At 42.8% G+C, this 12,589-nt stretch overlaps 2 protein-coding genes across 2 annotated transcripts; both read left to right on the plus strand.

Annotated features, from left to right (window-relative positions):
* Window positions 1-410: 410 nt before the first annotated feature.
* LOC136424676 (zinc finger protein 420-like) lies at window positions 411-6,618 on the plus strand. Its single transcript, XM_066413302.1, has 4 exons — window positions 411-560; window positions 1,288-2,596; window positions 4,483-4,675; window positions 5,174-6,618. The coding sequence occupies exons 2-4, from the start codon at window positions 1,310-1,312 to the stop codon at window positions 5,977-5,979; spliced, it is 2,286 nt and encodes a 761-aa protein (XP_066269399.1). The 5' UTR covers window positions 411-560; window positions 1,288-1,309; the 3' UTR covers window positions 5,980-6,618.
* A 245-nt stretch (window positions 6,619-6,863) lies between these two features.
* LOC136424489 (golgin subfamily A member 6-like protein 2) lies at window positions 6,864-11,957 on the plus strand. Its single transcript, XM_066413105.1, has 2 exons — window positions 6,864-7,186; window positions 9,250-11,957. Exon 2 carries the CDS (start codon window positions 9,272-9,274, stop codon window positions 11,765-11,767), a length of 2,496 nt encoding a protein of 831 aa, XP_066269202.1. The 5' UTR covers window positions 6,864-7,186; window positions 9,250-9,271; the 3' UTR covers window positions 11,768-11,957.
* The last annotated feature ends 632 nt before the right edge of the window (window positions 11,958-12,589 follow it).

Below are 12,589 nucleotides of genomic sequence, written 5' to 3' on the forward strand. Positions count from 1 at the left end.
CTTCAAAAGGAAATTCATATGATCAGTGCCGTACACACTGATTTAGAAACCTAGTTATCAGTCATAAAACATCGAAAATCACTTCGCAGAGAAAAACATCCAATTGATTGATTGATCAAATCATACAGTGGCGTGTTTGTATTGTATGCTATTTTTTTAAACTGTAACGTTAACGTTTAATTAATATATAATATCTAAGTCGATTGACGGATTTTTGATGAGCTTTCTACACGTTCACTAAAGGAAAACCGTACTGGTCTGTAAGGGGATTTTTTAAGAGTTAAAAAAAAGCAGATGTGGTGTGTGCCAAATCGCCTGTCAAGGTCAAACCAAGGAAGTTACCAGTATACCCATGTGTCTCCATGGTATGCCCTGTTAGAACAGTGTGGGGTCATGGGGTAATCAGGTCTATCAACTCTGACCTCTGAACTCCTCAGAACAGGAGGGTCTGCCATTTTGTGATTTAGTCAGAGCAAGGGAGCAAGGATGTTGGCCTGAGTATCACATTTTTTCAAGACATTTCTAGATCTTGGCGATCAAGCAACATCATAAACAAGCAGGTAAGACATCTGTTAACTTCCTCTCATCCTTTCAGTACTGCAGAAACAGAAGGTTGTTTACTGAAAAAATAGCGATCGATTATGTAGGGACAACGTGAACGAGTTGCACTAGTTGAGTCAGGACATCGATTAGGCACTGCCAAGGTTTATGAAACGTACGGGGTGATTAGTACAGTCTCCTGGCTACCGGGAAATTATGGAACCCGGGCCGCCAGCTCACGAGCACAACGCACTTACCACAAGGCTAAATGTCCGTTACTTTGCGCTAGACTGGTCGATAAGTGGCTCGAACCAAGCCGTGGAGAATGTTGCAGGGCCTAATTTTACTTGCTGTCGTGTATATAGCTATATACAAGACAGCAAGTAAAATTAGGCCCTGCAACATTCGCCACGGCTAGCTCGAACCACACATTTATATTTGACACACAATCTGCATAAAGCAATTCTGATGGATCTATCCTCTTGTTTTTGGTGGGTGTTGTTGGTAAATTGTCGGCCACATTTTCCAGACCGGTTGCTTGCTACATTGTACATAGGAACTGGTGTTTTGGTTTGTTTTTGTACCATATGATATTTGGCTTAAAACATACCTACGGGGGTGGAACGGAATACTTACTTACTACTTGATCAGGTCTCCTCACTAAATGAGTCGCCTGCGTCAGGATGAATACGTCGAACGGAATATAGTGTCGTATATTCACATATGCTATATTCACTTCTGCTCCAGGACAACAAGACGAGTATGATAGATGTTTCCTATCTTTAAAATGTTTGATGACTTATTGTTGTCCAAAGAAATGGACAAGAGGAGCAGCGAGATTGCTGTGGACGATCTGCCAACGGTGCATTCTGGGAACGAGGAAATCAGCAGCGAGAGATTAGACACAGAGTGGCAGAATGACAAGGAAGAGGACATTCCATGCGAGGAAAGATGCGGAGTAGAATCTGTCCATCCTCCTGCACAGGATTGTACAGAGCAGGATTGTACAGCGCTTGATGTGAAATGTACTGTGGACAAACGCTTCATATGTTCAGAGTGTGTCTATAGGGCAAACTCAAAGGCTAACCTATTAAAGCATAAAAGGACACATACAGGCGAGAAACCCTACAAATGTGACCAGTGCGACTATTCGGCTGCACAGAAAGGCCACTTAGTCGGACATATGAGAACTCATTCAGGTGTGAAACCCTTCAAGTGTGATAAGTGCAAATATTCTGCTGCACTGAAGGGGACTCTAGACCGACACATGACACAGCACACTGGAGAAAAACCCTACATGTGTGGAGAGTGCGGGTACAGGACAGCTGTCAGGTCTAATCTAACCATACACATGAGAACACATACAGGTGTGAAACCCTTCAAGTGTGACCAGTGCAAATATTCTGCTACAGAGAAAAGCACTTTAGCTCAACACAGGCTACAGCACACTGGAGAAAAGCCCTACATGTGCGGTGAGTGCGGGTTCAGGACGGCTGCCAGGTCCCACCTATCCCGACATATGAGCAAGCATACAGGTGTGAAATCCTATAAATGTGACCAGTGTGACTATTCCGCTGTACAAAAAAGAACTTTAGACGTACACATGGCTAGGCACACTGGGGACAAACCCTACATGTGTGGAGAGTGCGGATACAGGACCGCTGACAGGTTCCATCTAAGAGTACATATGAGAAGGCATGTAGGTGAGAAACCCTACAAATGTGAAGAGTGCGAGTACAGGTCGGCTGACAGATCCAACCTATCCCGACATATGAAAACACATACAGGTGTCAAACCATTCAAATGTGACAAGTGTGACTATTCTGCTGCAACTAAAGTCAATTTAGACCAACACGTGCTAAAACATACTGGAGAAAAGCCCTACATGTGTGGTGAGTGCGGGTACAGGACGGCTGCCAGGTCTGCCCTATCCCGACATATGAGAACACATACAGGTGCGAAACCCTTCAAGTGTGACCAGTGTGACTATGCTACTGCACGGAAAGGCTGTTTAGAAAAACACATGCTAAAACATACCGGAGACAAACCCTACATGTGATGAGGGTGCAGGTTCAGAACGGCTCACAAGTATAACCTAAGAGTACATATGAGAAAGCATACAGGCGAGAAACCCTACAAATGTGACTATTCTGCCAGAAAGAAAAAAACATTTTAAAACAACACTTAGACAAACACACTTCTTAGAAATACAAGTTAAAAGGTGCTTATACAGGATGGTCTTCAAGTCTCAGCTATGCAGACACAATGAAAATGTGACCAGTACAAAAGTAGAAACTAGAAACCTAGACATTGTAAAACATGCCGGTGCAGGGTTCACTGGGGCATGGAAAGGATGTGGCATACCTTAGTTTTGAAACTATAACAAGTTAGAAACTATAAAGACATCTATCAATGCCCACCAAATCTTAGATCATTGTGGTTATGAACTACTAGTAATGGTTTTCACCAAAATGTGAGTTATGCCACTTCCTCCTTGGTGAGGTCCTGAGTGCCCCTTGTGTAAACATATCTTATAACCTAGACACTGATAGTTGCTGTTGATACGGTAGATATTGTATGCCTCAATCTGCTAAAATGTTCTATATAGGACAATATTTTTTTTATTACTGTAATAGCTGAAAAGGCTAGTTTATAATACTAATAAGCCAAACGGCTACAAAATTAACACTGTACCGACATTGACTTAAAACGTCCCTAATTGTTTTTGCATTATATTGTTAGATTTGTTTACCTTATGTATTGTTATTATTATATTATGATGATTTACATTATGCAAAAATAAAACAAACCGTTCCTTCGACTGAACTTACAAAGCTGTTTGAAGGCCTTTTCTTGCTGTTTATTCATGTCAGCTAGATACACAGTATAGATACTAGTATTCTATATGGATGTGCTCTTATGTTACTCCATCAATCAATTGGACATTTTGCTCTGCCAAATGATTTTCGTTGTTTCATGGTTCCTAAATCAGGGTGTATGGAACTGTTCATTCATAACATTCGTATGAAAGACAGAATCAAATCGGGAACAGTTATACGCATTTCCAGTCTAAATAAAGGTTATTAATTGATTGATTTTTTTCAACCGTTCCTGTAGAAGAGTAATAACTTCCATCGTTGGTACGCCCTCGTTATCCAAACGGGTACCAAAAGGTAAACATCTAAGGTGAACACTGTGTATGGGTAATCAGGTAAATCAACTTTGACCTCCGATCCACTCAGCACAGATGGGTGCCTGTCCTCCATTTTGATTTAGACAGAATATCATATTTCTTTCCAGTTCATCGTTAAGGGAGGATAATTCAACACCTTGGCAATAGACCGATCCCAAAGCCACGCCCCCTGTTCGATTTCGAACACCTCCGTCAAAAACAGGGTTTGACGGACCAAACATGGCCGCCGCGGCTACGTTGAAAATAATGCCACTGACTTCGGTTTAGCTTTTGTGACACTGAAACCCTTTCAAAGCGGGCCAAATAAGAATGCTATGTCTTCTTTGCTGAAGGCTGTATCCACCAGGTAGAGTTATTTAAGGAGGGGGTAGATGTACTTGCAGTGAGAGCGTAATGTTTTCGGTCAATGTTAAAGCGGTATGCGCCGCATAGTTTTCCCTTGTCGGTGGGCATCAGCGCCCAGTTTCTGACAAGCAGTCGATGCACGTGTAAAACAGGGTTCATATATCTGTGACAGGGTTCCCACTGTATTGACTGCATGTATAACAGCTGCATGGTATTTAGTAACTAAGAATTAAAATGCATCCTTTCACTTCCCAGTTCATTTTCAAGTTAACCAGTTTCACACACCAGTAACTGAAGAGACGAAACTCTGCGCTAGCGGACTTTGTAGTAGTCAGCATGTGGCACAAGATTCCTCTCCTTGAGTGCCCGATCTATTTTCTTTTTAAATTCGTTTTTGTTCTGAGCATGCATTCAACCAATACAGTGCAAAACCTGTCCCAGATATACGTACCCTGCTTTACACGTGCCATTTCTGCACCGCCAACACTGTTTTTGACGGAGGTGCTCTGAATAGAACAGGGGGTTCTATGGGTCTTCTATTCGTTCGATATGGTGTTCGACAGGATCGGTCTATTGATCAACCCAATAAACCGTCAGGTAAGTTATTTGTCAACTCCCAGTTCACTCCCGGTGTGTTCATTCTTCAGTACTGAAGAAGCATAGGATTGTTTACTGTGAACCTTGCTGTGAAGATGTAGTGATCAATTTCTAAGGGGGTGTGAGTGTGTGTGTGTGTGTGTGTGCAGCTGTGTGTGTGCAGCTGTGTATTTGTATGAGTGAGTGTATGCGAGTGTGTGTGTGTTTTAGTGTGATTTGCCAGTAATGTTTGTTTTATTGATTTATTAATTAGGGGCTTGATCTGATATATGAGATCAGGTTTTTTTGTGTTTTTTTTTTACCGTTTTGTACCATGTGATATTTTCAACCGTAATATTACTTTCTTAAACCATTCATACGGCCGAGATGGAACATCGGGTGGTACACAAAGTACACCATATAGTATATTTTCTACAGCTACTGGACAATGAGACAGGATTATACAGTGTGTGAATGTTCCCTGTCTTTTAATTTTGGATGATTCATTGTTTTTCTTAGAAATGGACGAGACAAGCAGCGAGATTGCTGCGGACGATCTGCCAACCGTACACCCTGAGAACGAGACAAACAGCAGCGAGAAAGTAGACATGGAGAGGCAGCAGGACAAGGAAGGCATTCCATGCGAGGAAAGATGCGGAGTAGAATCTGTCCATCCTCCTGCACAGGATTGTACAGAGCAGAATTGTACAGCGCTTGATGTGAAATGTACTGTGGACAAACGCTTCATATGTTCGGAGTGTGACTATAGGGCAAACTCAAAGGCTAACCTATTAAAACATAAAAGGACACATACAGGTGAAAAACCCTACAAATGTGACCAGTGCCACTATTCTGCTGCACAGAAAAGCAATTTAGTCGGACATATGAGAACACATTCAGGTGTGAAACCCTTCAAGTGTGATAAGTGCAAATATTCTGCTGCACTGAAGGGGACTCTAGACCGACACATGACACAACACACTGGAGAAAAACCCTACATGTGTGGAGAGTGCGGGTACAGGACAGCTGTCAGGTCTAATCTAACCATACACATGAGAACACATACAGGTGTGAAACCTTATCAGTGCGAGCACTGTGAATATTCTGCTTTAAGTAGACAAGCTTTAGCTCAACACATGCTACAGCACACTGGAGACAAACCCTACATGTGTGGAGAGTGTGGGTACCGAACATGTGATAGGTCTAACCTTAGAGTACATATGAGAAGACATACAGGCGAGAAACCCTTCAAATGTGACAAGTGTGACTATTCTGCCAGAAAGAAAAACCATCTAAAGCAACACTTAGTCAAACACACTTCCTAGGAATACTGTTAACAGGTTTATTGAAAAATTGTTAGATGATATTTCCATTATGTATCATATTATATATGATGATTTATATATAAAGATTATAGGAACAAAGAGAACCGCTTCTTTACACAAAGCTGCTCGAATTACATTCTTGTGCTGTTTATGCATGCCATCTATATGCACAGTATGAATACTAGTAGAATACTAGAACAGGAAAAACCAATGGTAAGAAGAATGGAACCATCTCTACCACCAAGTAGGTTATAGAGTCTATATAACCTCCTTGCTACCACAAAATAATTTGACTGCTTGACGATCTAAGGGTAAAGTAAGCAATTTATCCGGCCGTATTTTGGAAAAGCCGGATGTCCCTCCTAATGTTATTTGCTCTGTGTACCTGGAAAGGTATAAGGTCGCTAGTACTCGCTGTTGATACTTGTTCTGTGTGCCTGTATGAAGTGTAAGGTCGCTAGTTGGCGCTGTTGTTTTATGTGTAGCACGCCATCTTAAGATCTCTCAGTGTGACTTTGATTACTGTAAGTCTTAACTCCGAGTCATAGCTTTAACGATCCGATGTCTTCGATATTTGTACTTCATCTGGAGAACAAGGAGGTTTAAAATTAAGAAAAAAACACGGATGTCGTCAAAGGATCACCCCTTCGTTCTTACTATATCCTGAAGCCAATGAATTAATTACGACCGTAGGGAAGCTGCGACGACGGGTACCGAAGAGCTGGCCTGTTTGGGGCCTGACAACAGTCTGGGTTCGGCCATGAATGATTATTGTTTTATTATCATCCTTCATAGCAGGCTCTGTGAGTCGGCGGTTTTTTTTTTGGGGGGGGGGCTTTATAATGCTTTTTTTTCTTCTAATAGCATCCCAGTTCTAATTGCATGATACTATCCAGTTTGTGCACCGCCTTTCCACAAGAAATCCAGTATAGAGTCTGAGAACTGATTTTCTATGAGAAAAAAACACAGATTCTATTAGGGCCGACTAGTAGAGCCTGTTTAGGAGGCTAGCGGTTATACAGCCCTTATTATCTTGACTCGAACAGATCGTTCTATTGATCTATGTACGGTTGGGTGGTTCCGTAAACATATGACGACGTGTTATACGTTAGAAGATAGGAATAACGTTGTGAGGCACTGTCTTTGTCAGTTCTATTTTGACATATCTGTACGAGAGATCTCTGATTCATCTCTGTTTCTGGGGAAGGTAGGTCTCTAATTCTTCTGCTTTCAAGACAGGGGAGGGATTTAGACATATGGGAGACATAAAAAGCAAAAATTCGCGCAGGAAAAAAAAACGGGCAAGGTCTTGAGTACAGCCTCCGTTGCGTCCCCTGTGTTGGACATTTTTTTCCAACAAGTACGATTCTGATTCTGCCCGAGCCCGTAAACTATCATAAAACTGCTCGTAGTCGTTGGCGCGCGTTGTAACGTAGGTTAATACCAGTCCATGTACACAGACAAGTTCAGAGTAGTCTGTGCAACACAAAGTCTCACTACGCTCTATTAAACCCCTCAGGCCCCGCACGGCTGATCAATCGACCTCACCAGGACTGCTAGAAACGGGATCTAGTCAGTCAAAGTCTGGAGTAGGGTTCCTTTCCCCTTCGAATAGAATTAATCTTAAAGCGCCATGATGTACTAATGTGGCCGTGGGGGTACACTTGATGAAAAATACAGATGCATTGTTCATTTACCACAAAGAACCAGCGAAAAAAATAGCTACGCCCTGTGTCATTACATGCAATGCTCCGATATCTTTGTATACCTTAGTTTAAGTACGCTAGCTTCGAATTCCCTTTTTACGTGTTCTCATGATCTGCTTTCTCGGCTTTATTCCATTCTCTCACGCAGAGCCGCCCCGCGTCTTTGACATAGGTTCGATTTGCACACGCGTTTTTGAGTCGACCTGGAGTCGCTAACGCCTGTGTAAATCGGCCCATATATTAGACCCCGGCCTAATATACATTAAGGACGCTAGATGGCGCGGGAGAATGCCTTCATCCAAACTGAGGCATCACAGTACTCGTATACCAAAATATGTCAATTTTCAGGCCTGTACCTTCAACAGCGTGACAAAAAGAGACAAACGTTGCTCACCAGGCCCCCACTGAAAAGCAGTAAAACTGACACCGAGATGGCCATCCTGCAGATGGAGGAAAGAAAACACAAATAGATTATGATCTTTGTACGCATAATGCTAAATATCATATAAAGTGTGTTTCGCTACATGTACAGAGTAAAACTGCATTTTCATCCATCCCTCATACTTCTATTCCCCACATACCATGACAAATGGGATGATTTTGATGTGGTGCCGCCCCTCCCCCTTTTAGACAGCAGTTTTTTCGTCGCAGTCAAACAATTATAATGTCCGGTCGAGCACGTATTATCAGGGTCTCAGATCCGGAATGGGTCGGTAGTTTATCCGGGGTTTCGATCTCTTTTCTGTGTACAAAACACATCCACAAATCTGAATCTCTGCAATTCTATGGAGACTGACTGGGATATATTGTCCCAACAGAAATTCCAATTAAGTTTGTACTAGTTCTATACAAATGACAATAAGCTACTAACATATTGTCTGCGTAGAAATAATTCAACCAGCATATTTTTTTTTCACTTTCAGTATTTGTAATTTTTTCACTTTCAGTATTTGTAAATTTGTTTTGTTCTTCTGTATTTATTCTGTATTTTTGTTTTGTTTTTCTGTAATGTATCCTGTATCGATGACGACATGAAAATAAGCTGTAAGCTTGAGTCTGTCGTCATCATGTCTTGTATGTAAATGTTGCAATAAAAAAAAAAAAAAGATTAAAAAAAAAGCATATTTTGTGGTATTAGACTATCCTGAGTCTGACTTGAAAACAAGCTTCAGTGCAACTGTTTGTAATAGCATATTCTGTTGCGGCCTATGTTTCCTAATGCTTACGTTGATAGAACAAATTGCATGTCAGTATACGTAACTTCTTGCGATGATATCGATCAACTTTGTTATCACAACAGCTATGATGAATGATGCAAGACCTGGTACCTGTAACTTTCATACCCTGCATAGAACAATATTACTGGTTATTGTCGACTTCTGCCAACTGTTTTGTAAAATAACTTGACCAGTTGCTTGACTAACTTTTATATTGTGTATGATTAATTTGCCAGAAATGAACATAATATGAGCAACCAATGATGTTAAAGAAAGAACCCCATTAGAATAACAAATCCATTGGTATCTACGTGTGTCTAAGACGTACTGTTTTCCCTATCTTTAAGGACAGTCCATCGGGAGTAGGTCATGCTCTTTCGTGTGGTCTCACCTCAGAGTCTTGCCTTGGTTCTGTTCTTGGCGCTCGGTGCGACCGCCGGACCAGTGGCACGTCTCACCGAAGAACTAGGACAAACGTTCCGGCACATTGCAGAGGATCCTGGCAAGGCGAACGATGAAAATGGGAATCTAGACCGTTGGGATTTGTCAGTTGTCCTCCGAGACTTCTCAACACTCCTTAAAGATGTAGCCAATATTCTCCTGCCTGACCGTGCACCTTCTGAGGACGAGACAGGCGAAGGAGAAGACAAGACAGAAGAGCATCGTGAAGAAAGTGGAGGAGAGGGGGAAGAGGGTTTCGGGGAAGAAGGCGGAGGCGAAGAGGAGGACGACAATGACGCTGGAGATGCACAAGACGAACAACGCGCGGAACCCAACAATGGAGAACAAAAAGGGCAGGTTGTTGATGAATGGCTTAGCCGAAATTTCTGGCTTAATCGGCCACGCCAACATGGCTTCATGCCGGAGGAACACCGGGTAATAGAATCAAATCGAGAGCGGGAACACGTACAGCAGATCCTGGAAGGAGAACGAGACCGAGAACATGAACAGCAAATAGTAGAAGAACAAGAACACGAACAGCAAATGCTAGAAGAACGAGAACACGAAAAGCAAATGCTAGAAGAACGAGAACACGAACAGCAAATGCTAGAAGAACGAGAACACGAACAGCAAATACTAGAAGAACGAGAACACGAACAGCAAATGCTAGAAGAACGAGAACACGAACAGCAAATACAAGAAGAACGAGAACACGAACAGCAAATACAAGAAGAACGAGAACACGAACAGCAAATGCTAGATGAACGAGAACACGAACAGCAAATGCTAGAAGAACGAGAACACGAACAGCAAATACTAGAAGAACGAGAACACGAACAGCAAATGCTAGAAGAACGAGAACACGAACAGCAAATACAAGAAGAACGAGAACACGAACAGCAAATGCTAGAAGAACGAGAACACGAACAGCAAATGCTAGAAGAACGAGAACACGAACAGCAAATGCTAGAAGAACGAGAACACGAACAGCAAATGCAAGAAGAACGAGAACACCAACCAACAATTGAAGAAGATCTACAACAACAGCAAATGCTAGATGAACGAGAGCGAGAAATCAAACAAAAGACACGCAAGGAGACAGAAGAAAAAGAGCAAACATTCTCGCAGAAGGAAATTATATTTTCAGCATCTTCTGTTAAACGTAGCCAACCAACAGTTCATGATGAATCACCTGGTGACCTAGAGACGACGTCAGCTGACGATGACGAAGCCGGGACCGGCGTTGACGAAGAACGTAATGATGATAACGAAGAATATATGTCACCATTTGTAGAAGCTATGGCGCCATCAGATGAAAGCAGTCAGTCAAGTGCGATCGATGAGTCACCGGATAATGAAATTACAGCTACCAACGAAGAAGGGCGCCCTTTAGACGACGACCGTCGGAACGTTGAAGCCAGCCAAGAAACAAAGGATGAGGAGGCCATGAACGAGTTACCCGTAGCTACCGACGACCTGCGCACATCAGGCACCGGAGAGGAAGGGTCTAGTGTCGACGAAGATAGTCGGATCGATGAAGTCAGCCAACCAGCAGCCAACAATGTTGCACCAAATAATGAAAACGCTGCGCATGCTACCAACGACTTACCACCATTGGAAGACACCGGCGTGGGAGACCGTGACCGGTCGTCTTTCGACGAAAGCCACCGGATTGATGAACTCAGCCATCCAGCGGCTAACAATGTGCCAGCAGATAACGAAAACAATGCTTCCACTGACGACTTACCACCATTGGAAGATACAGGCGGTGGAGACGGGTCTTCTTTCGACGAAAATCACCGAACCGATGAAGTCAGCCAGCCAGCAGCCAACAATGTTCCACCAAGTAATGAAAACGTAAACACTGCTACCAACGACATACCACCATTGGGAGGCACCGATGAAGAGGAATCTCCTCTCGACGAAGATCATCGGCCATCACCTGACGAAATCAGCCAATCAACAGCCAGCGATGAGGCCACGGGTGAGATAGCCCCAGCTACCGGCGACGCAAGCCCGTCTGGGGGTACTCAGAAAGAATGGTCTCCGTTCGACAAAGATGTGGCAACGTTAGGCCGAGGCGGACCATCCATTAGCATCCAGCAACCCCCCGTACGCACCGGGCAAGACGATGACGAGGCACCGAATGACGCAGCAGGTCACAAACCGTCCAGCGGACGCTGGTCCCCATTCGACAGAAACGCACCGTCTTTCGGGAAACACCCTTCACACGAGCACGTGCACGTGCATCCCTCCGGCCGAAACCTGCCGAGTTCTGGGAGAGCCGAGGCCGAACCCCAGCAGGCCCGCTGGGCAGAACTGATCAAAAGCAAACGTAAACCAAAGGCTGACCCGTTTGGTGGAAAATGGTCACCGTTTGCCAAAAATATGCCCCACTTCGGTAAAAATCCGCCACCCGGTTGACGCAGACCGGAGAACGTCAAAAAGCAATCTCCAAGCAGATGTTGGAGTGGAAGTTCGAATTGTTTCTCTACTCGAATTTACTTCTGAAAATACACAAGTATAACTCAATGCTATTAGTCTATTTAGAGAAACAACGTTAATATTCAAATGTAGCGAAACGAATTTTGCCATGTAGCGAAAGCACTTCTGCCATATAAATTTAGTAAAATATAGAAATGAAAATCCAAATACCAACGGCTCCGCTCTGTGGCGTTGCCAAAATCTTGACCTTTGCGCGGACTTCTGTTTATGTTATAAACATTGGCAAATTCCTCATCGTCTTCATCGACCCTAAATCCATAAGAAGTTAGACACCGTAGCGATTTATAGACGCTACACGATTTACAAATGTTCAAACGAAAAATGATAATACATCATGTACATGAAAAATAGGAAGAAATAATAGTGACGCTGACAATGAAGTTTATTGTATTATCACACGCAACTGGGGCTAAACACATTAGGTCAGATACCTAGATTATGATAAGGAAAACTATGCTTCGAGATCACTTTCACTTATTTCATTATATCTATATCTCTAATTTAACATCTCAGTAAAACATGTGTAAACTAATCAGTACAGAGTTAATCCATCATATCGTAGTTGGGTTATACATTGGATGAACGTTTGTTAAATGTGCAATCTCTTATATCTCTTTAATAATAGAATATTGATTAAGCCAGAAATAGAGACATGCTGAATCCAATCATAACCCTGGTCTTCCTCACACGCCTTTACTATCATTACATGCAGATATGGTGAATACCATATCATACGGTATG

This window comes from Branchiostoma lanceolatum, chromosome 18 (assembly GCF_035083965.1).
Source record: "Branchiostoma lanceolatum isolate klBraLanc5 chromosome 18, klBraLanc5.hap2, whole genome shotgun sequence".
NCBI classification, from domain to species: Eukaryota; Metazoa; Chordata; class Leptocardii; order Amphioxiformes; family Branchiostomatidae; genus Branchiostoma; species Branchiostoma lanceolatum.

Coding starts and splice junctions, on each gene's coding strand:
- LOC136424676 (XM_066413302.1), top strand. CDS start 1,310: ATGTTTCCTATCTTTAAAATGTTTGATGACTTATTGTTGTCCAAAGAA. Junction 2,597..4,482: donor CCGGAGACAAACCCTACATG/TGATGAGGGTGC, acceptor TTTTGTTCTGAG/CATGCATTCAACCAATACAG. Junction 4,676..5,173: donor TCAACCCAATAAACCGTCAG/GTAAGTTATTTG, acceptor TGTTTTTCTTAG/AAATGGACGAGACAAGCAGC.
- LOC136424489 (XM_066413105.1), top strand. CDS start 9,272: ATGCTCTTTCGTGTGGTCTCACCTCAGAGTCTTGCCTTGGTTCTGTTC.